At 51.5% G+C, this 27,955-nt stretch overlaps 1 protein-coding gene across 2 annotated transcripts; it reads left to right on the forward strand.

Moving 5' to 3' along the window:
- Positions 1 to 1,435: 1,435 nt before the first annotated feature.
- Positions 1,436 to 27,949, forward strand: NUP160 (nucleoporin 160). 2 transcript variants are annotated; one of them, XM_059474220.1, is made up of 35 exons: positions 1,436 to 1,648; positions 1,812 to 2,022; positions 2,921 to 3,143; positions 3,226 to 3,304; positions 4,521 to 4,635; positions 7,658 to 7,816; positions 8,677 to 8,754; positions 9,233 to 9,330; positions 9,950 to 10,034; positions 10,249 to 10,317; positions 10,932 to 11,015; positions 11,452 to 11,622; positions 11,707 to 11,806; positions 12,911 to 13,076; positions 13,618 to 13,733; positions 13,825 to 13,985; positions 15,095 to 15,228; positions 15,500 to 15,570; positions 17,064 to 17,226; positions 17,662 to 17,731; positions 20,435 to 20,533; positions 20,780 to 20,899; positions 21,585 to 21,680; positions 21,768 to 21,862; positions 22,489 to 22,585; positions 22,675 to 22,780; positions 22,896 to 23,056; positions 23,598 to 23,658; positions 24,767 to 24,877; positions 25,859 to 25,982; positions 26,185 to 26,286; positions 26,511 to 26,652; positions 27,221 to 27,346; positions 27,421 to 27,525; positions 27,605 to 27,949. In XM_059474220.1, the coding sequence occupies exons 1-35, from the start codon at positions 1,446 to 1,448 to the stop codon at positions 27,689 to 27,691; spliced, it is 4,188 nt and encodes a 1,395-aa protein (XP_059330203.1). In that variant the 5' UTR covers positions 1,436 to 1,445; the 3' UTR covers positions 27,692 to 27,949. The 2 variants fall into 2 exon arrangements, with proteins under 2 accessions (XP_059330203.1, XP_059330204.1); XM_059474221.1 differs by lacking the exons at positions 1,436 to 1,648; positions 1,812 to 2,022; positions 2,921 to 3,143; positions 3,226 to 3,304; positions 4,521 to 4,635 and adding an exon at positions 6,063 to 6,198.
- The last annotated feature ends 6 nt before the right edge of the window (positions 27,950 to 27,955 follow it).

The following is a 27,955-nucleotide window of genomic DNA, read 5'->3' on the forward strand; positions in this document are numbered from 1 at the left end:
CCGCCCGGCCCCGGGAACGGGGACTCCCGGGAATGGGAGCGGGACAACACCGCACCGAGCCCGGGCGTGACCGCGGGGCGGGGTTCGGTACTGTCCCGGTCCCGGTTGGTACAGTCCTGACACGGTCCCGGCACAGTCCAGGTGTAGTTTAGATACTGTCCTGGTACAGGAGCCATCTAGAGATGGTTCAGGTACTGTCCCGGCACGGTCCCGGTACTGTTCCGGTACAGAACTAGGCGTGCTTCTGGCGTGATCCCGGTACTGTCCCGGCACAGCCCCGAGGCGGTCCCGGGATGCTCCTGATCCTGTTTCGGGGTGCACCGAGCATGGCAGACGGGAGCCCACAGCCACCGCGTCACCCGTGGGGTTCCTTCCCAGGGGACACGGGTACCTGAAGGGGTCCCAGCCCCAGCCATGGGCACCCCCCATTCCTGCCCGAGGGGACACAGACGGGGACATAGACAGCCATTGCCGCCAGGCACGGGGTGGATACAGGGCACCCCTCGGTGCCCAGGCAGGATGGATGCCCGCGGGTGAGGCCTGGTCCCAGTGCCCCTCCATCCCACCTCAGCCCCTTCCATGACTGATGCACGGCCCTGGCACTACTGTGACACTTTAGCCCCCAAATCCAACTGTGTGCCAAATCCAACTGGGCTCCAACCCCCCCCAGTAAAGCTGGGGGCCAGCTGGAGCCCCCGGCCCCTCATGGCACCTGCCACCAGAATGGGCCCATTCTGCAGGCGGGCGCCTCGTGCGCCGGCCCTGGATCCGCTCAAAGGCCAGATTGTTCCAAGCGGAGCGGGAGCCTAGCCAGGCCCAGCGCTGGCACTGGCACTGTGTGGTGTTGTGGGGGGACGTGTGGCATCTGTGGATGGTGGGGTCCCCACTGCCCACACCAGTATGGGAACATGTGCTCTGCCAGTGCTGGGTCCGGTGTGCTGGACATGCCCAGGAAGGCGGCAGTGGCTGCTTCCCTGGGATGATGTATGGGCACAGGTGGATGTCAGGAGTTGCCGGGGTGGGTGCTGCTGAGGGCACACGCCCCCACTAAACCAGACCTCCTGTCCTGTTCCCCAGTGTCCTGCCCCAAATTTCATAGACCTTCCTCAAAACCCTTTCCCAAATCTCCTTTACCTTCCCCCCATATCCACTCTTCCTATAGCCCCTCCTCTTCCCCTCTCCCTGTAGCCCCTTCCTACACCTTTTCCCCATTCTCCCCTCCCCATAGTCCCCTTCCCACATCTCCATCTCCCCAAACCCTCTCCCCACCCTCCCGCCCCGAGCCCCTCTCTCCTCCCTTGTTCTCTCTCTTGCCCCCGTCCTCCCGCCCGCCGGGGGGCGTCCTGTCCCCTCTTGCCCCCGTCCTCCCGCCCGCCGGGAGGCGCCCGCTCCCTCCCCTTCCCGCCGTGCCCCGCGCGGCCAAGGCGGGAACGCGGCGGCCCAAGATGGCGGCGGCTCTGGCGGCGCGGAGCTGCCTCGAGCTGAGCGCGGCCGGCCGGGCCCCGCCGCGATCCCCGCAGGAGCTGAGCTTCGTGCCCCCCGGCATCGCCCCGCTCCCCGCCGGCCGCTACAGCGACAGCGCCGGCGGCTTCTGCTACCAAGAGAGCGCGCAGCTCGGGGCCGCCACCAGGAATCGCTGGGTGCGATGGTGAGTGCACGCCCCCGTCCGCCTTGCCTCGCTTGGACTCTTTTCATCCATACCTCTCCCTTCTCACCCTTCTAACACCCTCCTCTCCCTCAGATCCTCCTCATCCTCATCTCTCCCCTCTCAGACCCTCCTCATGCTCAGCTCTGCCCCTCTGTTCCCGCAGGAGCACGTCGGGGGACACGGTGGAGCTGGTGGAGGAGTCCCTGGACGTGAACCTGCTGAACAACGCCGTGCGGCTGCGGATCCAGGGCTGCCCGTTCCTGCCGGGCGGGATCCACCTGTGCGAGGTGCAGAGTCACCTGGTGGTGCTGCTGCTCACGGCGCAGACCGTGCACCGCCTGCTGCTCCCGCACCCCGCCCGCCTCTACCGCAGCGTGAGTGCCGGGAATGCCGCCGGGGGCCGGGGCAGGGGTCCCTGTCAGCACAGGAAGGGCTTGGGAAGGGGTAGGCGACCCAAAATACAGCGGGAACAAGAAGAAAAGTGGAGGTCTGGGGAATTTAGCCGTGTTTTGCTCAGGAACTGGCTGGGTGTCCATGACACTGGAGTTGAGCTGCTGCTGGGATTGAGCCTCAGCTTTTCCAGAGCCCTTCCTGGTTGGATTGTCTTTTTTTTTCCTCAGCTGAAAAGGCTGCAGGCTGATTTTGTCTGGGTTGGAATCTGTATTTCATGTGGCAGATAGATCCTAGGCAGGGTTTATGTCACATTTATCATCATTCCATGGATGTGGGTTGGAGCTGGATGGTTTTTAAGGTCTCTTCTGACTGAAACCATTGCAGGATTCTGTACTTCTCCCCATTTGCTCTGACTTTTCCTCTAGTGCCTGATTTTACCAGGATCCTCTCCTCTCTTGGAGAGCTTCTCTCTTGCTTTTAAAACTCTGGGGAGCTTTCCCAAGGGATGACCCTGTGCTGTGGCAGAGCTGCTCTTCCTGGGATGTGTCAGCAGCAGTTTTCTCTGAGCTATGACAGAGATTTTTTACTGGAAAAGTTCCTTTTTATCAAGGAGACAGTTGCTGTTCCATCAGTATCTGGTGTGGTTTTTTTTTTCCCTGTGCTAAGAATTTGATGTTTTATTGAATCCTCTAGGATCATGGAGTCCAGCACTGCCAAGACCACCCATGTCCCCAGGCACCACATCCTACATGATGGGAATTCCACCACTGGAGCCTGTTCCAGTGCCTGATAACCCTTTCCATGAAGGAATTGTCCCTGATATCCAACCTAAACCTCCTCTGGCTCAACTTGAGGCTGTTTTCTCCTGTTTCCCCACAGGAGCTGATAACAGAGAGCCAAGTGCAGTCCGTGTTTACAGATATCAGCAAGATCCACATCAGGGATCCCTCCAATTATTATGTGATTCCCAGCGTGCCAGGGCTGGCTCCCAACTCCGTGGCCTCTGCAGCCTGGCTCAGCAGTGAGGGGGAGGCTCTGTTTGCCCTTCCCTCTGCCTCAGGAGGGATCTTTGTCCTCAAGCTGCCTCCTCCTGATGCTCCTGGTAAGGATTGGGCACTACAACCCCTCTCCTGTCTTGGAGTTTCATTTGATCTTCATTTTTGATTTTCCTTTTGTTTTTGAAGGAAGTGTTTCTGTTGTGGAGTTGAAGCAGAGCTCGGTGGTGCAGCGTTTCCTCACAGGCTGGATGCCAACTGCCATCAGGTGAGTGCCTGGGGATGGATAAACTGAGCTAATTTTGACTTTTGGATCCCCTCACCTGGAATTTTTAGCTTGAGTCACACAGGCCCCTATAAATACTCCACCCAAAAAAGTTAAGGGGGTCACAGGAGCTATCAGAATACGGAAGTTGGGAGTGGAATGCTGGATTAGCAGGGTCCTGCTGTTCCATGTGTCTGTGAACATGTTCTCTAGTAATTGGCCTTCAAGGATTTGCCCAGGATGTGGCTCGCAGCCAGCATGGATTAGGGATTACTCTGCCCTGGTGCTGAGGAGCCAGGCGTGTTCCTGACGAGCAGAGGTTACGTGGGGATCACACGGATGCTCCATGGTGGGTTGGGATCTTTAGGGTGGCTTAGGGGGCAGAGCTGAGTCCTAGAGCCTTTTTCTTGGAAGTGGGAGTGAGTCCTTTGGTGCCCTGAGTGACTTTGGCCATTGTGGGGGTGTTGCCCAGGGTCTGGCAGTATCCTTGCCAGGATCCTAGCAGGATCCATCCTTACAGATTGCTCTCCTCAATTTGCTGCTGTTTATACTTTTTGGGCCTGAAGCTGCAATGGTGTCCTTGGTTCTTGGGCTGGAAAAGGACTGCTTTGTCTAACTGAACTGGGAAGAGAACTTGCTAACATTTCATATGAAGTTCAGAGTTCTATACTGATGCAGTATGGAATCTGGAAAACATGAAAGCTAAAACTTAAGGCATCATTTGGACCTGTCAAGATTCTTGCTCATGGCTTCTTGGATCCTTGTCAGGGCCTGGCAGGATCCATGCCAGGACTGCTTGGATCCTTTTTTCCCTCTGGATCCTTTACCTGTGTTTTGCAAGTACCAGGCTGGGGATGGGGAAATGGGAATCTGCTTCAGTTCCACCAAAGCGAGTGAAGAACTTGGTGTCGCTGGTGTGGTGGATCCTCTGCTCTGTGGATGCTGAAACATTCCCTTCTCCTGATCTCACCTAGTGATTTATTTGGATTTAAGCACAATGGAAGAGCCCCACTGCCTTGGATCTGTGCAACTGCCATGATTTTAGAATCATTAAATCCTGGAACAGCTTGAGTTGCAAGGGGCCTTAAAGCTCATCAAGTCCCACCCCCTGCCTAGGGCAGGGACACCTTCCACTAGACCAGTGTCCAGGCTGGGTTTGGGCACTTGCAGGGATGGAGAACTTTCTTTGAAGGTGTTGATGTAACCTCTGGTTTTCCAGAGGCGATGGCGGCCCCTCGGATGTGCCCGTCAGCCTCTCGGTGCACTGCCTGGATCACGATGCCTTCCTCTTCGCCCTCTGCCAGGACCACAAGCTCCGCATGTGGTCCTACAAGGTGAGCAGAACCTGGGGTTGGGGGAGCAAAACGAAGCCCAAGGAATCACAGATGAGTGTGGTTCTATCTGCCTTTAAATTGTGGCTGTGGCTTCTGCACACTGGGATTTGGGACAATATGTGAGAACAGTCGTGGTGTGTGTTTGTAGCAGTGTCTGTGAAGTGAGGGGTTTCCTGCCCAGCCTCATTCCTGTAGGCACACAGGTTGTGGGAATTGGGAGTGGGGCTGTGACTGAGCCCCATCCCCAATGGGCTGCAGCTGTGGAAAGCAGGTGAACAGTGTTGAAGGTAATGAGGGGTTACTGACCAATCACCAAAGGGAGCAGAGGGCTCACAGGTGCAGTGCATCAGCAATAAAGGGTATTAAAAGGTTGGGCTGAAGAACAAGAAGGGCAGATGCTTGCAGCCTCCTGAGGTGAGGTGATGTTGTATGGGCAGGCTCCTGAAGCCCTCTGATGTGGTAGGGTGATACTCTGTATGGGTTGAAGCCTCCTGATACTGTGTGATGATACTCTGTGTATAGTGGCCCTCTCAAATGCAGCCTCTGCTGTGTTGTATGTTGTGACCTTTGGTGACCCTGGTGTCTCTCAGGATTGGGCTGTAGGGCGAGGTACAGCCTGAGGCAGAGCCAGCCTGGTGGTGAGAGCAGCAGGAGAAGCTGCCTGGTCTGGACCAGACTGATTTTGACTGTACCTGGGGTACAGCTGAACTGCTGGGGACATAATGGGAAATAACTTACCAAGTGAAGAACAGAGTGTTTTATCTACATGGAAAGCTTTGTGGAAAAGAGAAGGAGTTGAGACTACTGACTATTCCTTTTTTAGTCTTTTACTATGGGCAAAGTCGTAAGATTTTAAGACTGATGCAAGTACTGCATTTAGTGTTTGGAAAGAAGTTAGGAAAAGACTGTGGGACGTGGACAGGGCTGCAAAGGACAAGCTGGGGGACGTGGCACACCTCCAGCTATTCACAGTGCAGAGCTTCTTGTCTTCCCTTGCAAGAATATCAACGAGGTGAGACTGTGGAATACAAATGCCCAAATTTCTATATGTTGAAAGGATCTCCAACAATCACCTGTCTTAGTGGGCTGTGGACAAGCCCCCCAGTTTGCCTGGTGTCCTGTACAGCATCAGAAGAAGATATGGGCAGAAACAGTATTGAGCTGAAATGGGTTGAATAAACCAAGCTGTATGGGTGACTATACTGAATTCTATTGTAAACCTGGATATTTGAAAGACCCAAGTATTCCTAACTACATTGTGTGGAGAGGATATTGGAATACCTGTGGTGCACAGTGGGAAGGAACTGCTCCCTGGATAGGAGCACTATGGAAAAGAACAATACTGAGTTGCAGTCATCCAGCCACTTGAGCCCCTCAGGGGACCCTGCTGTCTTTGAGTGCAAGCACTGGTACCAGCAGGTTTCTCAGAGGGAGAAGTTCAGAGCACAGTGCCTGGATGGAGTGATTCCATATCCTCTGTGTGAATAATCATCCTTGTTTGGGTAAATGGAAGTGGCATTGGGGAGCCCAGCTGTGGAAATGACAGAGCCCTCAACCAACCTGGTGACTTGAGCTCAACTTTTCCTGGTGTTTCCCATTTTGCTGTGCTTTGTTTGCAGCTTAGGCAATGTTCTGCCTTGGAATTTGTTCTTGTTTTTATTACTGGATGGTTGTCTTTGCATATTATCCATGTTAGATCTAGTTTTGTAAATGTATTTACAAAATATGTTTTATGTAGACAAAGAGTTGTGCTCGCATTTTATCCATTCTACACTGATTTCACTGTTATTTTATTAACAATTGTAAAAGGATTGTAACTTGGAATTATATAGCTGTATAATTATTGATATTGTTAAAGGTTGTGTAGCTATTGGGGGGAGTTGTATAGCTGTTGATTTTGTTGATATCCTGGTATTTTGGCCTTTGGCTTATTCTTGTTGCTATTGATATTGTCAATATTCTATAAATGTAAGTATAAAGATTTTAATAATATGCAAGTTTAGAGAGTGAATCAGGGTTAGTACAGGGATGCATTCTAGAGTTGGTGGAACCTACAAAACAGATACTTGTACCATGTTTACTATTTCTTCTGCGAAGGCCCTGTAGAGAAATAGTAGACATAGCATTTATTTAAAAGAAAAAAAAAAAAAGGGAATTGTAGGCACACAGTTTGTGGGAATTGGGAGTGGGGCTGTGGCTGAGCCCCATCCCCAATGGGCTGCAGCTGTGAAAGGCAGGTGAGCAGTGTTGGAGGTGCTGAGCCAGGGAGTGCTGAGGGGTTACTGACCAATCACCAAAGGGAGCAGAGGGTTCACAGGTGCAGTGCATCAGCAGGTATGAAGGGTATGAAAGGTTGGGCTGAAGGACAAGGGCAGAGGCTTGCAGCTTTTGGAGGTGAGATGATGTTGCTCTGTATGGGCAGACACCTTCTGATGTGGTAGGGTGTTATTACTGTGTATGGGTTGAAGTCTTCTGGTATTGTATGGTGATACTCTGTGTACCATCATGCAATGTATGTGTGGCTGTCTCAACTGCAGCATACACATTCCTGGGATACACATTCCTCCAGACCTACTGGAGCATTTGGGAAGGCAGGCAGGAGTGCTTTGAAGCCCAAGGAGCCATCCCAAATGGATTTTCTCCTGCTTTCAGCAGTACAGCAGTAATGAAAGTGTCTTTGTCAATAGGAAGTTAATAAAAGCCTCTCGCTCCAGATATTGAGTGCCAGAGCTAATGGAGCAGCACAGTGCTTTCACGGCTCAGTGGCACTGGAATGTGCTCTGGGAGGGAGGGGAAGCTTTCTCCTGCATGCCTGGGCTCTGGCAGCCCGTGGGATTGGTGGGCAGGGGGCCCAGGTGAGCTGGGAGAAGCCGAGGAGTGGTTCAGGTAAGCGTACGGAGCCATAATTCACGTCTGTTGTGCAAAGTTCTGGGCAGATGTTTTCTGAAGGGGAAGGAGAGGAGCAGTTTCTCAATCCAGACTATTTCCTAAGCTGCCCTCCTGCTGCTTTGGTTGTTTGCAGGATCAGATGTGCCTGATGGTGGCGGACCTGCTGGAGTTCATGCCGGTCAGCCGGGACCTGCGGCTGGCGGCCGGCACCGGGCACCGCCTGCGCCTGGCCTTCTCCCAGTCCCTGGGCCTCTACCTGGGAGTCTACATGCACGCTCCCAAGCGAGGGCAGGTACAGAGCCACGGGCTCTTCAGCCTCTGGGAAGAGGAGTCATTCCCCTAGGGCTTGGGTTTGGAAGGCAAGAAAAGGGAAAAGTTTCATGTGTGGCCCTCTGGAGGGATCGGTTGTTTCTAAATAAACATTTCCCCCCCACCCCCCCCACCCCACACACAGCACTGGGGGATATGTGTGCCTGAGTTCTGGGAGTGGAATTCCCTGTGTGACTAAACTGATCCACGAGGGCTGGTTCTCTTGTTTACCTTCCGCTCTGAAAGAGTGGATGTGCCGTGGGAAAAGGAAAGGTCCAACAGGAGCATGGAAATGCTGGTGGTGTGTTTACACCAGGCTCCTGGGAGCATGTGGATGCTTCTGCAACTTGGGGAGAACTTTTTGTGGAGAAGGATAAATTTAGCAGGAGAGGAAGGACAGCACAAACCAGGCTCATCTGTTGGACAGCTTATCCCTTTCTCCAGGGAATTCCCACACAGAACAAGAGCGTGTAACATGAGTCCTGCTGTCCTACGAGTGCTCTGCTCTGGGAAGAACATGCAGAGCTGGGCCTGCAGCTGAGAAATTGGGGCTTTCCCACATCTTGTGGTCACTGGTAGTGCTGGGTGTGGTGGTCTTACAGTTTTTCAAGTTTAGTGTTTGGAAAGACTTGGGAGTCCTTCGGGTCCAGGCAGGGATGATTGTCCTTGGGGAGAAGCCAGGATTTCTGTGCAGAGGGTCCAGTGGTGTGCTCAGTTCACCTCTCTTGTCCTTCAGGTTCTGCTACCCCTAGCACCAGGCAGTGAGATGGACTGGAATGGTGATACTCCATGAGATGTGTTGGTTTAGTCCTTCCGGAAATGATTTATGAGGTGTGTTTGTAGTTTTGTGTCTTCCAGCTGGTGAGCACTGAGAGCAACCGCTACAGCCTTGACCACATCTCCTCCCTGTTCTCCTCGCAGGTGAGAGCTGGGGCCTGGCCCCCAGGAGGAGGAGTCCTGGACTTTGGGATTTAAATCCCAGAGTCACAGAATGGTTGGGTTGGAAGGAACCCCTTAAAGCTCCTCTTGTTGTTCCAATCTCCTGCTGTGGGCAGAGACACCTTCCACTAGAGCAGGCTCCAAGCCCTGTCCAACCTGGCCTTGGACACTTTGAGGGATGGGGCAGCCACAGCTTCTCTGGGCAGTCTCAGCACCCTCGCAGGGAACAGTTGCTTCCAATATCCCATCTGAATCTCCTCTTTCTGAGTTTGGAGCTGTTCCCCCTTGTCCTGTCTGGAGGGGGCAATTAGATCACCCCAAAGCCCTCTCTTTTCCAGACTGAACAATTCCCAAAGCCTGTTAAATTTCACAGGGGAATGTTTTGCTGTTAAGTACCCACCTTTCTCTGTGTTCTAATTTGGGGATAAGAAAGGAAATTGGCTCTTTTCCTCTTTCCTAGGAGACTCTGGTTGACTTTGCCTTAACCTCGGCCGAGATCTGGGCACTGTGGCACAACGAGGAGAACCAAACTGTTGTGAAATACATCAACTTTGAGCAGTGAGTTTTGGGCATGGATCACTGGGATAACTGCAGAAAAACCCTGATAGAACTCCTCAAATTAAAAATTTATACTCAAGCTGTTGGAACATGGAAAATGTAAAAATCCAGGCAGCAGGATTGCTGAAAGTGGAGTTTGAGCATGGCAGAGGGAGCGTTGTGCTTCCCCACAGCTCCTTCAAAACAACCAGGTGCTCCCTTCCAGGAAAAAACATGTTCTGGGGAGATGGTGATGGGAAAGGATCATCCCTGAATATGAAGCTGAGAGGATGGCTTGGTGCAGAATCAGGGAGTTGAACAGTGGATGAAAAATGCTGTGAGTGTGCAAATTTTAGGAGAAGAAGCTACTAGTCAGTCTGAGAGTTGCCTGTGAGTTAAAGGGATGGGGAGAATGTTGAATTAAATGAAGGATTCCAACCAAGTGTTCCATCAGTTTATGGCCAGGAGTGCCACAGTTAACCTCTCTTGCCAAAATCTGTCCCTTGTCACTGCACAAACCTCTTTTTCCACACCCAGAGGGTGTGGAACCCAGAAAAACCAGAGGGTTGTTTTTGCTGATGAAAGCCACAGGTTTGGTTCAGGTGGATGCCAAGGTGATTCCAGGTTTGTTTCCTCGCAGGAATGTTGCAGGCCAGTGGAACCAGGTGTTTGTGCAGCCACTCCCTGAGGAGGAGGTGACGGTCCGGCAGGATCAGGATCCCCGGGTGAGCCAAAAATAACGAGGTCACTCAGGAGAGAGAATGGGAACAAACAAAGTCAGGAGTGTGCAGGAAGCCATTTTTGATCCCAGGCTGGAGCAGGGTATGGACAGAAACACAGATCCAGGGGATGATGTTGATAATGGGAGGAAAGACCAGAAACAGCAGCTTAAATGTTCTCCTCATCCTTGAGCTTCCTTAAGTGACGATCTTTTTGCAGGAAATCTACTTGGAATATCTCTTCATGCCGGGCCGGTTCACTAATGCAGCTATCCAGAAGGCTTTGCAGGTAAGTGAGAGGGAATTTGGGATGCTCTCTGTTCATCCTCTTTTAGATGTGAGGCAGCAAGATTCCTTGGAGCTCTTGCCAGGCCTGTTTTCATAGGGAGTCCCTGGAGTGAGTTGGTGGCTGCTGGGCTGCAGCTGCTGTGTGCCCACAGCTGGAGATGGAACCTGGAATCCAGATAATTGGTTTTTTCCCCCCTTGGATAGCACAGCAAGTTGATGAGCTTGTTTTTCGTTCCTGCTGATGTAGCCAGGAGAATGGGGACTCAGCGCCCTGTGGTGCTGTTTGTCAGGATGTGTCATGGAATTAGTAAGGTCAGAAAAGCTCTCTGAGATGGTGGAGTCTGACAGTTCCCTCCAGCACTGCCAAGGCCACCACTAACCTACCTCCCTAAATGCCACATCACACACATTTTAAATCTCTTGAGCTGTGGTGGTTGCACATTGCCACACATCCATGTATCCCAAATTTAGCATCCAGACCTTTTTTTTAACACTTCCATCCCACAAAGTGCTGGCTGATGCTCTTGTCCTGCTTTACCTCACTGAGTGCTGCTTGAACCTTTGGTGAGGCTTTTATTTTGCCTTAAAACCCAAGTTTCTTGTGCTGCTTTGCAGATCTTTTCTCAAGGAACTGAGAGGCACATGGATCTGACGTGGGATGAGTTAAGGAAAGAGGTCACCTTAGCTGTGGAAAATGAGGTGAGATGGATTTTCCTTCCAGGATATTGTGTTGTATGTGGTGTCATGATATTTTAGATGCCAGGTGATCCCACACCTCAGTTTATCCTTTTTTTCTCCAAAGAGAATGATGTAACTTTAAAAAAAAAAGTACAAGTCTTCATCCTTCCTGCCTGGGGTTTTCTTTTCCTCTTGGGTTTTTGGAATCCTGGCTGTTCTGCCTCTGCTCCCTGTGTGCACTTTGGGCACCCATCCCGTGGTGCCCAGACCACCCCTGCAGAGCACTTGCACATCATTTTGGAAGAGAATCCAAAATAGAGGGATTATCTTCCAAATAGCAATTATTAGGAGACCTACCTGAGAGATCCCTATTTTCTTTTTGTGTTTCAATTCCCTTGTTTTATCCTGCTCTTATTTCACTTGGCTGTTCCTGAATCCCTTGTTTTGCCTCCACCAGTTCCAGGGCAGTGTGACAGAATACGAGTGCTCCCCAGAGGAGTTTTGGCAGCTGCAGGTGGAATTCTGGTCCAAGTTCTATGCCTGCTGCCTGCAGTACCAGGAAGCTCTTTCCAGGCCCCTGGCCTTGCACCTGAACCCCTACACCAGCATGGTGTGCCTGCTAAAGAAGGTGAGGCTGGGTGGGGGTGAGGTTCCCTGAACAAGTTTCTGCAGAGGATTTGGGAAGCTCAAGGACTTTCTCCTCACCTTTCAGGGCTCCATGTCCTTCCTTGTGCCCTGCTCCTTGGTTGATCATCTCTATCTCCTCTCCAACGAGCGCCTCCTGACTGAGGATGATGCTGCCATCTTTGAAGGTGAGAATACAAGGAGTTTCTTCTCTCCTGTCAGAGATCTCCATAGAGATCCCTTGAAGAGCTCCTGATCCATAGCTGCATGAAAATAGTTTTATTTTGGTTTTGCAGGCGTACTTATTTTGTGAAATTTGCCATCATGCTCACACCAGCAATTAGAAAATAGTGTCAAGGCTGCCAGTAGAATCATGGAATTGTTTGGGTTGGGTGAAATTCTTCCCTGTGAGGGTGGGGACACCCTGGCACAGGAGCCCAGAGAAGCTGTGGACACTCCTTGGGAGTGTCCAGGGTTTGGAGCAGTCTGGGAATATTGGAAGGTGTCCCTGCCCATGGCAGGGGGTGGGACTGGATGGGCTTTAAGGTCCATTGCAACCCAAACCGTTCCAGGATTTATGAAATGTTTTCACATCAGCTGTGGAAAGGGGCTGTGCTGTTCCTTGTGTCCAGGAAGTGAATGCCAGAGTATGGAAAACATGTCATTAATATTGTCACCACAGTGCCCTCTGTGCTTTGCTGGCCCTGGAATGCCGTTTCACTAAGAAAAAGGCAATGGAAAATTTTACCTAAGCTCCATTTTTATGCTTGAGTGATTTTTATATATTTTTATGAAGTGGGATCGTCATCTGTTTGGTTGAGCTTTTTGTGGAGCAGAGGGAAGGAAAGCTGGAGGCCTGAGCTGGTTTGGGAGCCTCAGCAGGAGCCCCAGCAGTTCCTCCCCTGGCTGTTTTAAACAGTCACGGGCTCAAAAAATGGGATTTAATTTAAAATCTGACCCATAAAGGATTGCAGAGCCGAGCTGAGCCGTTTTCTTCAGGATATATTTTTTTGTGCTGCTTATTTTCTTTCAACCTGTGGCTGGAAAAAATCCCTTGGAGGGAATTTAGGTATTTTATTGTTGCATCATTTTTTATTTTCTGAATAATAAAGCTCAAGTCTTTCCCTTGTTGACTCCTGAGCTTTAATTCAGCCTCATTGTTATTGGGGAAGGTTTGGCACAGGGAGCTGGGACCTGGGTGATAGGAGCTGAACTAACTGGCTTTTGCATGGTCTTCCCACCTTCCCTTGGAAATCTCTTGGAAAATACACAGTTAGATTCTTTCATTGCAGATTTGGAGATGTCTCGTGATGTTGTCTGTCTTGTCCAGTGCCTTCGCCTGATCGGAGAGTCAATTTCTATGGAAATGGCATTCATCATGGAAATGGCTTGCTCCCGCCTCCAGCCTCCAGAAAAGGCTGCAGAGCAGATCCTGGAGGACTTGATAGCTAATGACACGTAAGGAGATGGGTTTTCCAGAAGCTTCTCAGAGTGGCTGAGCTGGGATTGTCCAGAGCTGTCCCTGCCTGTCATCCAAGGGCGTGTGGGCTCCTTGCCCTGTGCTGCAGGAGACTTTTCCAGGGATAGGGACAACCATGGTTTGGAGTTGTTGGCAGTGTCTTCCATCCACAACCCTGAGAGCAGAGGAGGCACAAATTCCTGTTAGGTGTGAAAAGAGGTGCCTGGAGACAGAAGGGAGAGATCAGAGCCTTGGTCAAACCTTGTGGTCCTGTGTGGTTCCTGTGCTAACCCAAATTGTTTCCTTGTGGAATGCCAGCTATCTGGCTGTTATTTCCTGATAGCCCGAGGGAGTGGAATAAATAGACTGGTCCCTGCAGGCACTGTAATAAAACTCACAAGCTAGCCAAGGATTCCAGTTAGGAATGTCCAGGCTGATCAGATACTGATCCTCTCTGGAAGGGAGCGTAAGGGAGCCCTCTTCAGTTGGAACCTCAGGTTGCTGTTCATGATGATGATGAGGCTCTTTTTGATGTTGCAGGGAAAATGTGATGGAGGATATCCACAGTAAACTGCAGGAGATCAGGAACCCCATCCATGCCATTGGGTTGCTCATCCGAGAGATGGACTACGAGACTGACGCTGACATGGAAAGAGGTGAAAGCTCTTCAGCAGCTTCTAGGAAACGCTAGGAAGTGCCCTTATCCTGGGAATGGCTCCTGCCTCACCTGGGTGGTTTTCCCCTCAGCTCCGCACCTGGCGCTGCGCATGAGCCTGTCCCAGCTGTTCGGCAGCAGCACCGCGGCGCACGTGGTGTGCGGGGGGGTGGCCAAGATCTGCTCCGTGCGCTTCCTCCTCTGCCGGGACCTGCTCATCCTCCAGCAGCTCCTGCTGCGCCTCGGAGATCCTGTGAGTACAGCTCCTGGCACCTGGGATCCTGTGGGGCTCTGCTGCTGGTGCAGGGTGGAGCTCTGTCTCATCCCACAAGGCTGTTGGAATAGCCCGAGGCTTGGGCAGGTCCTGCTCTCTCCTCCAGCTGCTTTTGTCTTCCTAAGCAAAGCAGCCTAATTCCCTTTATTCCTCTATGAACATCCAGGAAGCCAAGGTGTATTTGTGGGAGGAGGGCATGGATTCCAGCCTCCTCCTGTGTGAATCAGCACACATGCAGCTCTTCCAGCTGTGCCCTGTCCCTCTCCCAGCAGTGATGGCAGCTCTCTTCTCTAGCAGCACACTCCAAGGTTGCAGTTTCAGCCCTTTGGAAGCTGCTCCAGCCAGAGCAAACAGCCCCCACGATGGTAGCTGTGTTTGGAATGGTGGGATGGACTGGTCTGGGTCTGTCCCACCCGGCCTGAGGCCACGTGAGGCGAGGTGCTGCTGCTTTGGATGGACACAGCGATGCGGAACAAGTCCCCAGACAAGGACAGCCTTGTTTAAACCAATATTATTTGCTTAGAAATAGCCAGCAGTTTCCTGGTTGAAAATAAATCCCTTTTTCCTGGATAAGGTTATTCTGGTAGCATTTAAGGTGCATTGCAAGGTGCCCTCTGGAGCTGGGCTCTCCCAGACCATGAGGCATGTGACCTGCTGCTTTCCCACCTTGATGTACCTGTGTCCTTCAAAAGCTCGGATTGTTTCATCTCCTATGACTCTTTGCTGTAGCTTGTGGAGACCCTGAGGTGATCTCTGCAGCAAAGCCATGGTTTCAGTCTCAGGGACAGCAATCCTGGAACGCTTTGTGTTGGAAGGGACCTTAAAGACTGTTTAATTCCAAGCCCCTCACATGGGCAGGGGCATTTGCCACTAGGCCAGGTTTCCCCAAGCACCTTCCACTCTAGCTTTGAACACTTCCAGATGTGGGGCAAGAGTTCCTGCTGGTTCCCTGGGAGGGCTGAGTTCTGCCAGGCTATTGAGCACCTTGCTGTTCGCAGAAGGGACAAGCTGGGCCTGCCACAAACCTCTCTGGTTGTCCTTGTCCTGCTGTTGCACCAAGTGTGCCAAGCTCTGGGCTTTCCTTGCAGATGGTTTTGGGAGGGGGACAGCTCTTCCAGTCCCAGCAGGACTTGCTGCACCGCACCTCTCCCCTGCTGCTGTCCTACTTCCTGATCCGGTGGGCGAGCCAGTGCCTGGCCTCCGACGTCCCCGTGGACACGCTGTGAGTCTCTGCCTCACCTGGCTTTGGTCCTCCTTAATCCACCTGAAATGCCCTTCCTGGTGTGGAAAGCAGGTGGTTCCTGTGGGAGTATCACTCCAGGAGCACTGGGGAGGGTTTTTTTTCCCTTCCATGTTCTGAGCTGACTCTGCCTTGTGCTAAATCTGCCCTGTGAGGCCTCGCTGTTCTGTGCTCTGTAGGAGTTGAACAATGAGCACAGTTAAAGCGGGAGGCGTTTTGTTGTCTCTTCACTGATGGCTCCTTTCTTCCCTAGGGAATCTAATCTGCAGCATCTCTCTGTGTTGGAGTTAGCAGACACCACTGCTCTGACACCACACAAACTGGGTAAGGTGTCCACGGATCATCAACTCTCCCTTTCAGTTATTTAAGCCTGACTCTGCCACCTAAGGGAAGTGCTTTATGCAGGGAGCTAATGGACTGTGTGGTTGAATGACCCTGATTTAAGTGGGGATGTTTGTCAGGCTGTCCACAAAAAAAAAAACCAAAAAGAACCCACAAACAACAAAGCAACAACAAAGGATCTTAGCACTGAACTCAGGTTTTACTTTCAGCCTGAGAAGGATGGGAATGCCTCACTGAGCCAAAAATTTGTCATTCTAACCCTGGCAGCATCAGCCAAACTTACCCCTCATGTACTTTACAGTGGCTGTGGTAGCTCAGACCAGGTCTGTCACAGAATCCTGGAATGGCTTGTGTTGGAAAGGCCTTAAAGCTCATCCAGTTCCACCCCCTGCCATGGCAGAGACACCTTCCACTAGCTGGAGTTGCTCAGAGCAACCTGTTCCATCTAACCTGTCCTGCTCGCCACCATTTACCCTACAGCAACCAAGAGCAGCAGCTCAGGGAAGCATGAAAATGTAGAAGTACTTGCTCAAAACATGTTTAAAAATATGGAAATACCTTCCCAAAGCATTGCAGCTGATATTTGGTTCATATTTTTTTAAGTTCTGCTGTAAAGATGTAACTTTTGGGTTAGTTTTTTATTGGGAGAATATAAGTCTGCTTAATTAGGGAAATGTGGGCCTTGAAGTGGTTCCAGAGGGAGGAGGTGAGCAGGGATGGGAAGGAAACATGCAGGTAAGAGCCTGCTGTGACTAGTCAGCACTTGGAGGCTGAGATACTTCAGAGGGAGCTGGGGAAATCTGGGACAAACAGGCAGCAATGCCACGTGTGAGCTGGGAAAGAAATTCCTCCACTTTCTGACATTGGTGATCCTCAGAGCCTGAGCTCTCCCTGATGGAGAGTCTGGGTGCAGGAGGCAGCTGGAAATGTCAGGGAAGTTGAAAACATCCTTTGTGTGTGCTGGTGTCGTGGGTTATTTCTTGGCTGGCTCGTGAGGAAAGTCCTGTTTGGCCACTGTTCTTTGGGGAGAAATATGTGAAACGTAGGGAAGGAGGTGGCAGCTCAGGGAGAGGCGTTGGGAACAGTCAGTGAGGGGGGATTTTTGGGGTGCTGGAATGAGGAGAGAGGGAATGGAACAGCCAGCTCAGCACTCCCTCAGCCCTGTCATGCTGGAAAGCTGCAGCTGGGCTGGGAATAAGAAGTGGAGAGGGAGCAGAGCCCTTTTTTTGTGTGTTTTAATTGAGCTATGGTTAATAAACACTGCAGGATGGGGCACTTTGATCTCCTGCTGCTCCCTCTGACTTAACCAGACAGCAGGAGAAATCCAAAACCAACAAGTTGGAGTGTGGAACGTGCTTTTGGTTTGCCCTGACTTAATCTGTGCTGTTTGGGCTGATGAGCACAGGACAGGGTGGAAAACCTGGCATCTCTACTGCAGCCTCTCTACTCACTGTTCCTTTAATTTCTACTTTTAGTGTCCGGCCCTCAAACGATCGTGGAGCTCTTCTTTCAGGAAGTGGCCAGAAAGCACATCATATCCAGACTCTTCCTGCAACCAAACACCTCCTCTTTGGCTGAGACAAGTTTGAACTGGCCCCACCTGATCACCTCAATAGTGACTGATTTTCTGCCTCTCCTGTATCCTTGGCTGTGAATCCATTGCCACTGAGCCTCCTGCCATTCCAAAATCAGGTTTTGACCTCCAAATTTCCAAGACAAACCTCCTGAATGAGTGAGGTTGTTGGCATTAATGGGATTTGTGGGTATTTTAAGATTTCACAGATTTCATCCTGTTTAGGTGCACGATAAAGGATTTGAGTTTTTGACTTTAAGCCCCTAAGCTCTCACTACTTGACTTGGTGGGGTGGGATGCTGGGGGATTTGGAAGGGTAACAGGAGTTGGGGATTAGATGTACTGGTGATTTTGTTCTAATATGGATAAATCTTATTACAAAATAATGATTTGTATAAAGAGCAGCTTAATCTTCTCTCCTCTCCCCCCCCACAAACGGAGCATGAGAGGCATGTTGGCTTCCAGACTGGATTGTCCTGTGTTCCTTAACCTCTGCTCAGATGGCCCAGCAATCCCAGCTTCCTCTTCCCAGAGTGCCTGATGGGGAGCTGTCAGTACACCCAGCTCCAGGTGAGTGCATCATGCCAGCCTCTCACAGGTGCTGGAAACCTCCCTGAAACATCATCCTTCCAAGTGCTGGAGTTCTGCTTTCCCCTAGTTGTGAAATCCTGAAATGGTTTGGGTTGGGAGGGACTTCAGAGCTCATTCAGTTCCATCCCCTGCCATGGACAGGGATACTGTCCACTATCCCAGGTTGCTCCAAGCCCTGTCCAAACTGGGCTTGGATATTGCCAGGGATGGGGCAGCCACAGCTTCTCTGGGCAGCCTGTGCCAGGGGGTCCCCACTCTCACAGGGAAGAATTTCTTCCCAATATCCAGTGTAAATTTCCCCTGTTTTAGTTTAAAACCACCACCCCTAATCTCTGAGTTGAGACAATGCCACAGAGTGTTTGATGGGGAGTGATTTAGGATTGTGGAATCCCAGAACAGTTTGGGTTGGGAAGGACCTTAAAGCTCATCTCATTCCACTCCCCTGCCATGGGGCAATCATCTTCAGCATTTTCTCTTTCATCTGTTTTCAAGAGCATCCAGATAGTCAGGTTTATGCTATTCCCTTTCCTTGGAGGAGTTTATTCTCCCAGGGCTTGTCTGACCGCGTGACGCTGCACTCCTGAAACATCTTTGCAGAGCCTGTTTGAATATCCCAGCAATCCTAGAGCTTGTTGGCAGCTGGTGTGCTCACAGCCTTTCCTGTACCACCTCTGCCTGTGATTGCCCATGGGACCTGGCTTCAGAAGGATTTCTTCAGTCCAGAAAGGACTGATTTATTTCTTAAATGTCCTTATTAATAAAAACCCAGTGTGAGAAACACCTGCCATCATTCCATCCCTGGCTGCTCCTGGCATCCCAGTAGCAGGGACAGTGAACTCCTGATTTCCAGGGGTTTTAGACTGCTCTATTTCAGATCACTGTTCCTCCACCTTTCTCCCTGTGCTCTTGGCAGCTGGAGTTGCTTGTGCTCGAGTTCTGACCTGCACAATTCCTTGTCGGCAGCTCCACGTGATGTGCAGCTTTATCCCTGTCTGGGCATTCCTGGAGGCAGCGGGCCAGGCAGGCTGTTAGTGACCTGTTTTTCAGCAGAACCTTTTATCCTCGCAGCCCCTCATACCTGGGGGCTGAATTGCTTCCTTTTGTGTTGCTGCTGAGAAGAATTGAGAGAAGAATTTCAATTCTTCAGAGCTTTTGAGCCAGGAAATGCCAAGATTGGAGCAGCATCATTCTCCCTCCTGGCATATGTGCAGGCTTTGAATCTCCTCACATTTCTTTCGCCTCACTGGTGTCTCCTCCAGGCTTTTATCTTTGCAGAGCCTGGCTCCTCCTCCTCCCCACTGCCTTCTGTTCCTCTCCCTGATCCCAGTCGCTCACAGAAACTTGGATTAAGTGCCTTGACCTCAGGGAGATAACAACAGCTTTGCTGTGAGCATGGTGACCCAAACTGGGGGGGTACAGGAGGCTCCTTGCAAGGAGCAGACGGGCACAGGGGCAGTCTGGTGGCAGAGCAGGGGGCTGGGACATGGGCCAAAGCTCTCAGTGTTGCTCATTGTGTGTGACAAGCTGGAGCAGGATTTATCCCTTGTAGCTGCTAATCCAGGGAGTGAATCTGTGCTCCGGATACGTCACCACGTGGTTTTGAGAGGACTCATGGCCAGCAAAGGTGAGGCAAGAGGTGCTGGTGGTTTGTGCACCTGTAGAGGTGGCTTGGCTTCCAAGTCCTGGTTTCTCTTCCCAATTCCTGCTGAGTCCCACGGCCCTGCTAGCAGGACATGGCTGCTCCTCCAAGGATGACGAGGATGCTGTGCTGGCACAGGCCCAGGCTGGGTCATCTCACTTTGTCTGTGCCCTCAGTGCCATCAGCACTCCCTCCCATATGCTGTAATCCATGTGCTCCCTTGGCTGCTGGCCTTCTCCTGCACGGGTATTCCCCTTCTAGTACCTGCCCTGCCCATTGTACTGCAGCCTTAGCTCTGCCCTCCACATTCTGTCCACATCTCCCCTGCAGTCCCTGCAACAGGATGTAGGAAGAATCCTGTCTGATTTTTGGGTGTGTTGGGAGCTGTTTCTGAAGTTCTTCACACAGACACTGGAGCTGTTTAGAGCAGTTTTTTTCCCAGGAGCATGTGGGGGATATCTCCCCCTTACAGGGCTGGAGCAGCTCTGCTCTGGAGAGCTGGGAACATTCAGCCTGCAAAGAGGTCTCCTGGAAACTTCTTCCAGTGCCTAAAGGAGCTCCTAGAGAGCGGGAGAGGGGCTTTGGAGAAGGACCTGAACTGACAGGACAGGGGGAATGGCTTCCTACTGAAAGAGAGCAGGGCCAGATGGGATATTGGAAAAAATCGTTCCTTGTAGGGAAGCTGAGGCCCTGGCACAGCCTGCCCAAGGAAGTGGTGGCTGCCTCATCCCTGGAAGAGTCCAAGGCCAGGCTGGACAAGGCATGGAACAACCTGGTCTAGTGGAAGGTGTCCCTGGCTTTCACAGGGCTGTGGGGCTGGATAGGTTTAAGGGGTCCCTTCCAACCCAGATCATTCCAGGATTTCATGATCAGTGCATCGAAGGGACTTTGGGGCTGGAAAGACCGGCCCTCAAGCTGGAGAAGCAGGACTTCTCTGAGCACGGTAGCTAAAGGAGCCACCAAAATCTTGGTGGTCCTGGCTGCCTGCAGATCACAAGTGAGTGCTGACCTGAGTCCAATCTCCCATTCCTTCCTTCCTGTAGGAATACATCCGACTGCTGCAGCCCTGGTGCCACGTGAACATGGGCTCCTGCTGCTTCATGATGGGCAGGTGCTACCTGGTCATGGGGGAAGGACACAAGGTGAGGCCTTCCCTCATCTCCTTCCCAGGGTCTGGGGGCTTTTCCCTTGGGAGGGGGAGGTGCACAGGAATCAGCCTTCCCAAGCAATCCCATCCCCTTGGGAAGAGATGGGATTGGAGCGGCACGGTGTGATCTGCTCTTGGGAAGATCTCACAGGCTTGGACAGGCAGTGTTGTCCCCTCACCTGTACAGCAGGTGGATCAGTCACCTGAGGGGACAGCGAGCTGATTCCAGGTCTGCTTCCAGGCTTTGGATTGCTTCTGCCAAGCTGCCTCTGAGGTGGGAAGGGAGGAGTTCCTGGACAGGCTGATCCAGCCCGAGGAGGGCGAGGTGGTCTCCACGCCCCGCCTGCAGTACTACAACAAGGTACAGTGCTGAGCAGCTGAACTGGCACCAAGTCCTCCCACGCTGGAGAGGGAATTCCTGCTCCATCCCTGCCTTTGTGGGAAGTGACTTGAGCCTCAGAAAACTTAGCTTGTGGAATGTGAAATGTGTGCTTTCTTTTCTTTGTTTGGGGGTGATGACAAGCTGAGTATGTGAAATTTAGGTACTTTCCACCTGTTGATTTCCTAATAGCTAAGGACTTGGTTATCCAGCAGAAAAAGGCAGGATGAGATCCAGCTGCTGGAAGCAGAAGTCAGGCATGTCCAGGCTCGATGTAAGATGCTGCCTAAGGCAAGGGTTACTAACCTCTGAGGCAAATTAAAAATGAGTATGTTTAAATTGAGATAAGATCTATCTTCTGCATAATGCTGTGGTTCAGGCAGGCTGCAAGCCTGGAGCTGGGCTCTTGGTGAGGGATTCCCTGGAATTAGGATCCAGAAAACTAACCATTAATGCTGAAATGCTTCAAAAATCACCCATATACAGAGGTGAATCCTCCAGAGAAGCTACAATCTGGTCCTGTCGTGCTGGGATTTCATCCAGATCCCTGCAGTTTACCCAAATATTCCCCTTTCAAGTCTAATCCCTTAAATATCTTTAGGGGCAGGAACAGCTCCTAAAACTAAAAAAAAAAAAAAACAAACAAACAAACCCTCCTGCCTTCCAGGTCCTTCGCCTGTTGGAGATGCTGGGTCTGCCAGAGCTGGTCATTGAGCTGGCCACCCTGGCCATCATGGAATCAGCAGATGACTGGAGAAGCCAGGTACAGCCATTTATTTCCCTGTTTCTTCAGGAACCTCTTCCACAGGAACTTCTTGCTGGGTTTATAACTGATTTGTGCTGTTTTCAGGCTACTTTGAGGACCTGCATCTTCAAACATCACTTGGATTTAGGGCACAACAGTGAAGCCTATGTAGCCTTAACACAAAACCCAGATCCAAGCAGGTAGGTGACAGGCTTATCTTTGTTGTGGAGGTCCATGGTCCCATTTTTCCATGAAACTGAAAGGAAAACCATACTTTAGGGAAGGGCATGACTGCTGTGTTAAGTTAATGTGTAGAGGTGGCTTTAAAAATGTAGAATTCATTTTTGGATGTTCATCTGAAGGACACCTGTGATTGGCACCCTCTCAAAAGAGGAAAATGAGAGGAAGAAAAGCAAGGAAGAGACTGAAGGATCATGTGTGTAGCATTGTATGTTTAGAAGCTGTAGGAGCCTAGTTGATTTTGCTTAATAAAAAGATTTAGTGTTGAGATTTCAGTTTGGGAAGTGAACTGGGTAGGAAAAGCTTTATCCTAGCAGAGAAAAATAACAGGGGAGAAATAGGAATGCTTTTTAACTAATTGAGGGAGGGAGATTGCCCTCCTGAGAGGCCTTTCCAGAAGATCTCTGTTTCCAGTACAGGAGAAACTTGAAGGTTTAAGTTGGTTCTTAGCCAGGAAAAACCCTGCAGAGCTCATTTGGAAGGCAGGAGCGTGTCACAGAATGGTTGTTTGTGGTTTAAATCCCGGGTTTGTTCCTCCTCCTGGGTTTATTCCTGCTCCTCCAAAGGGTTGTGCTTCCCTCTGCAGGCAGCTGGACTGCTTACGCCAGCTAGTGGTGGTTCTCTGCGAGCGATCCCAGCTCCAGGACCTGGTGGAATTTCCTTACGTGAACCTGCACAATGAGGTAATCCTGCACTGGGATCACGGCTTGTGGGGGGCACACCCTCCCTTTAAAGGGGATTATGGACCCACTGGAGCCTCTGTGTGCTGCAGGTTGTTGGGATCATCGAGTCCCACGCTCGGGCTGTGGATCTGATGACTCACAACTACTACGAGCTGCTCTATGCCTTCCACGTGTACCGGCACAACTACCGGAAAGGTAAAGCTTGGGATGCACCTGCACTGCCCACCTGCTGGGACACCCTTTCCCTGCCCTGCCAGCTGTGTGGCCTCTCTCTCCAGGCTGGTGGCTGATGGCTTTTCCCTGTTTTCAGCTGGAACGGTGATGTTTGAGTACGGCATGCGGCTGGGCAGGGAGGTGCGGACGCTGCGGGGGCTCCAGAAGCAGGGGAATTGTTTCCTGGCCGCCATCAACTGCCTGCGCCTGATCCGCCCGGAATACGCCTGGATAGTGCAGCCGGCCTCCGGGGCTGTGGTGAGAATGCTGAGCTTCCTGAAAAGGAGCTTCCAGAATCCTTTCTGATGGGAACACAGATGCTGGACTTCTTATCTGCTGCCTGTGACCAGCTGTCTTGCTCTGCTCATTGGCCCTATCCATCACCCTTGTGCCATTCCCCCCTTTTTAGGGCAGGAGGAAAGTGGGATAGCTTTTGGGAATGGGCTGATGGATAGGTATGGGAGTATATCACCTTGTGCTGAAGACAGAAGATGTTTTGGGGAGTGTGAACAGCTGGAATACCAGTCCAGAGGAGAGTTAGTGTTGTGTTTGAAATCCCAGGGGTTGTGTTTCAAATCCCAGTCAGGACTCAGGGAGGTGGTGGCTGCAGCCTGGTCACCTGATCCTGATGTTCCTGATAGCCTGGGATAAACTAACCTGACTTCCCAAGGGACTGCACAGCTTCCCTGGTCCAAATCAAGGCTTGAAATTGAGAGCTCTTGTTGGGATTTATTGTATCAGTGATTTATCCTTCAGAAACCAGGTGGGTATAAATTCTCTTTCTGATTTTTCCTGCAAGTACGAGCGCCCAGGAGCATCCCCGAAGAGGAGCCACGATGGGGAGTGCATGGCTGTTCCCAGTAAGTGCCCAGTCCTGGTCCTTCCCATGCCTCTGGAATTTCCACAGCCTCTCTGCAGCTCCCATGGGAGCTGGGACATGGCTCAGGGCAGCTCCTGCGTCCACCAGATCAATAATGTGTGGGGATTTTAAGGTCATTAAATCTCCCAGTGTCTCCCAACAACAAGCTGCCACTATTCCCCAAGGAATACAGCAATTTCCCCAAGGGAGCAGCTATTCCCCAAGGAGCTTCTGTGCCTGCTCCTAACAGCTTGATGCCTTCACAGCACTTTTTTTTTCCAGTGGAAGTAACTTGTAATTTAAAACAAAACCAGCTTTTTGAGGCAATTTCTAGTTTTTCAAGGCTGTTTGTGCTTTTGAAAATCCTGTTGGGAATAAGCTCTGCCTGTGTCTGCCACAGCCCAGGATGTGGGATCAGGTTATCCTCAGTGTTCCAGCAGGAAAATTTAAGGTCAGGTATTTTTAAACCTGCTTTTTCTGAAGAGGTTTTTTTTTTTTTTTGTGGCGTGTGCCTGGCAGGCAAAGCAGCAGCTGTTCCCAAATATTATCTAACATCTGGAGGAGGAGGAGCAGGACAATGGTATCAAGGACATAAGCACAGTCAAGGGAGTGGGGAAGAGTCAGCAAATCGTAATCATTCCTTTGGTGCTTTTTGGGGTACAAATCCTCTTAGGATAGCAGAGGGGTGTAGCGATGCTTTTACCAGGGCTCCAGGGAGACCTCAGGGCCACTTCAGTGCCTAAAGGGGCTCCAAGAGAGCTGGAGAGGGGCTTTGGACAGGAGATGGAGCACCAGGACAAGGGGGAATGGCTTTGGACTGTCAGGGGGTGAGTGTAGATGGAATGTTGGTAAGAAATTCTTGGTAAGGGTGCTGAGGCTCCTGGGACAGATTACTCAGAGAAGCTGTGGCTGCCCCATCCCTGTCAATGTCCAGGGTCAGGTTGGACAGGGCTTGGAGCAACCTGGTCTAGTGGATGGTGTCCCTGCCCACAGAAGTGGATGAGTTTTAAGGTCCCTTCGAGCCCAAACCATTCTGTGATTCCATGACATTCTGCACAGTGCCCAGAGCCCTTTCTGAAGTACTGAGAGCCCAGTATCATCTGTTCCAGGCACTCGCCAGATCGAGATCCTGGAGCTGGAGGACTTGGAGAGGGAATGTCTGCTGGCACGAATCCGGCTCACCCTGGTGGAACATGACGTGTCAGCAGCAGCTGTGGCAGGTGAGGGGGGCTCAGCCACTCTGTCCTGTCCCAGAGGCAAGCCCAGAAGCTGCTAGGGACCGTCAAATTCTCATCCCTACCATGAAATCCAGACACTGACTTCAGCAGGGCCTGAGATGCAGATCAGGAGAGCCAATTTGAAGTTTTCCACCTTTTTTTTGGCTTTTTCGAGCTCTGGTTGTCTGCAGTGGGGGTGGGATGAGCTTCTGAGTTGGGACAAAAAAGGCATTTTGGAAATAATGGAAGCAAAGAATTATTAAGGCTGGAAAAGACCTTCAAGATCATGAAATTCAACCTTTTTAAGTGATGAATAATTTATTTTCCTGGACAGTGCTGCTTCATGGAACAGTGTTAAAAAGTTGTGAAAGTTGTTCCTTTCTGGGAAGCAGAAGGTGTAGCTCTCCCACCTGGAGTATTTTAGCATCTCTGGTACAAGTTACACAACATGTCCACATCTTTCCCCTCTAAATGTCAGGAGGAGGTGATTTCCCAGTGTGGGATTGCAGGGAAAGGATGGAACAGCTGCTTTGAGGGCAGAGTGGTGACGCAGGGAGCCGAGTGCCACAGTTTCTGTGCTGCCAGAATATGTATGCTTGGATGCAGGCCTGTGATGAGACTGCCCTCTCCCTAACCTCAGTGATCTTGGGGATCTTTTTCCAAGCTTAACAATTCAAGGATTCTAAGCAGCAGCATTTCCCTATCACGTATTGCTACCTGTGTCCCTCCCCAGCTGGTGCTCCATCAGGGACAGCTCTGTGGGTCACAGCTGCTCTGTCCAGTCCCTTCAGGGATAACTGCTGGGCTCATGGGATGCTCAGGAGGCCAGGAAAGCCTCCAGCCATGGATTGAGGAGTACTGCTGCAGGGTGTTGGAGGCTGCTGGCACCCTGCTGCTGCATCTCTCAATGAGTAACACAGGGCAGGGCCCTGTGAGCACTGGGGTGTTACTGGGGAGGCTTTACCTGCTCTTCTTCCCCTTCAGGCAACTCCACACCCGAGGAGACGGTGTCTCTGCTGGTGCGGGCCGGGCTCTTCGACTCAGCCATCACCCTGTGCCAGACCTTCAAGCTGCCCTTGACGCCCATCTTTGAGGGCCTGACCTTCAAGTACGTCCGGTGCCCTCCCACCTCAGGGGATGCAGGGCTGGAGGGATGCAGGGGCTTGGGCGTAGAGCTTGCCCAAGAGCCTTCTTTCCCTGCCAGTCCAGCTGGGTTGTTTGTTGGGAATAGTCCTGTAAGGGACTTTGATGCTGGTGGGAAGGGGCTGGCTCTGGAGGAACCCACCTTCCCATGGCTTTTGGTCGTGCAGGTGCATCAATCTCCAGCTGGGAGGGGAAGCAGCACAGGCAAAGGCCTGGGACTGGCTGGCAGCCAACCAACTCTCAGCCCTGGTCACCACCAAGGAGTCCAGGTAGGTTTATCTCCGCAGTTCGGGAGGAGGAGGATGAGACAGGAGCTCTGTGTAAATCCAGAGGGTCTCAGGTCCTTAAAACCCCTAAGGCCTAAACTGTGGGCACAGGATGTGGGGAGAGCTGTGCTTCCACCCTGTCCCCACATCACCTGGAGCACACCATGGCCTCGCAGATGGGGCAGGAGCTGCTGGCACGTGTTCCACTGGGAACTGTTTCCTTGCAGTGCCACAGATGAAGCCTGGAGGCTGCTGTCATCCTACTTGGAGCGTTACCCATCCCAGAACAGCCTGTACCATCGCTGCGTCATCAACAAGCTCCTGGCACATGGGATACCTCTGCCCAACTGGCTCATTAACAGCTACAAGGTGACAACAGCTGTCCCCAAAATCCCCAAAATTCCAGGTTTCCCAGAGCTGCCAGGTCACCCTCACTGCATTGCAGAGCACCTGCCAGGCGCTCTGTGCCTGGTACCAAGGCTCAGAGCTGTGGTGCTGTTTGTAGAGGTCCCAGGATGAGGGAAGAGATGAGAATGTTGACTTTATGTTTCAGAAGATTTGATTTATTATGATATATATTATATTAAAACTATACTAAAAGAATAGAAGAAAAGATTTTATTAGAAGGCTAGCTAAGAATAGAAAAGGAGTGATAACAAAGGCTTGTGACTGACTGAGACAGTCTGGACAGCTGGACTTTGATGGGCCATTAATTAGAAACAACCACATGAGACCAATCAAAGATCCACCTGTTGCATTCCACAGCAGCAGATAAACCATTGTTTACATTTTGTCTCTGAGGTCTCTCAGCTTCTCAGGAGACAAAATCCTAAGGAAAGGATTTTTCATAGAACATGTCTGTGACACAGAGCAGGTTCTCTCAGCGTGGTCCCAGTCCTGGTCACATTCCCTGGCTGAGTTTCCCTCTTTCTGGCAGGAAGTGGATGCTGCCGAGCTGCTGCGCCTGTACCTGAACTACGACCTGCTGGAGGAGGCCGTGGATTTGGTCCTGGAGTACGTGGATGCTGTGCTGGGCAAAGGGCACCAGTACTTTGGGATCGAGGTGAGCTCACCTGCTGTTGGGGTGTGGTGGGATGTTCCCTGAGGACGTGATGTGAGGGTTCCTGTCTGTTCCAGGTGCCTCTGTCCCCAGCATCCCCCACGATGTGGCTTCCCTACACTGCCATAGACCAGCTGCTGCAGGCGCTGCGGGAGAGCAGTGCCAGCGAGAACAGTGTCGTGGTGGGTACCGGCATGGGGAATGGCGTGGGAGCGTGCTGGGACAGGGTGGGATCCCTCGTGACTCCTGCCTCTCTCCCAGCTCTATGAGAAGCTGAACGACAGGATGGAGGACTACCAGCAGAAGGTCAGCGTGGCCACCATGGAGCGCCTGTACTGCCGGCCCTAGTCCAGGTGACATCGCCAGGAGTGTCACGGTCCCGCCCTGCGGTGCTGGTTTTACCCATTGGTTTTCCATAACGATCCGGTTCAGGGAGGTGGAGTGCCAAAGGGCGTGTCCCCTCATTGTCCCTTTTGTGGGCAGTGGGTGGGCAGCAGAGCTGGGGTGTGTGGCCTTGACACCCCCTTGCTCTCTGCCTCCTCCAGACATGGAACTGTTGGGAATTTCTTTTATTTATTGGTATGTTTTTGCATCAACTTTAATAAAATGAAA

The sequence above is a fragment of the Ammospiza nelsoni genome, chromosome 6 (assembly GCF_027579445.1).
Source record: "Ammospiza nelsoni isolate bAmmNel1 chromosome 6, bAmmNel1.pri, whole genome shotgun sequence".
NCBI classification, from domain to species: Eukaryota; Metazoa; Chordata; class Aves; order Passeriformes; family Passerellidae; genus Ammospiza; species Ammospiza nelsoni.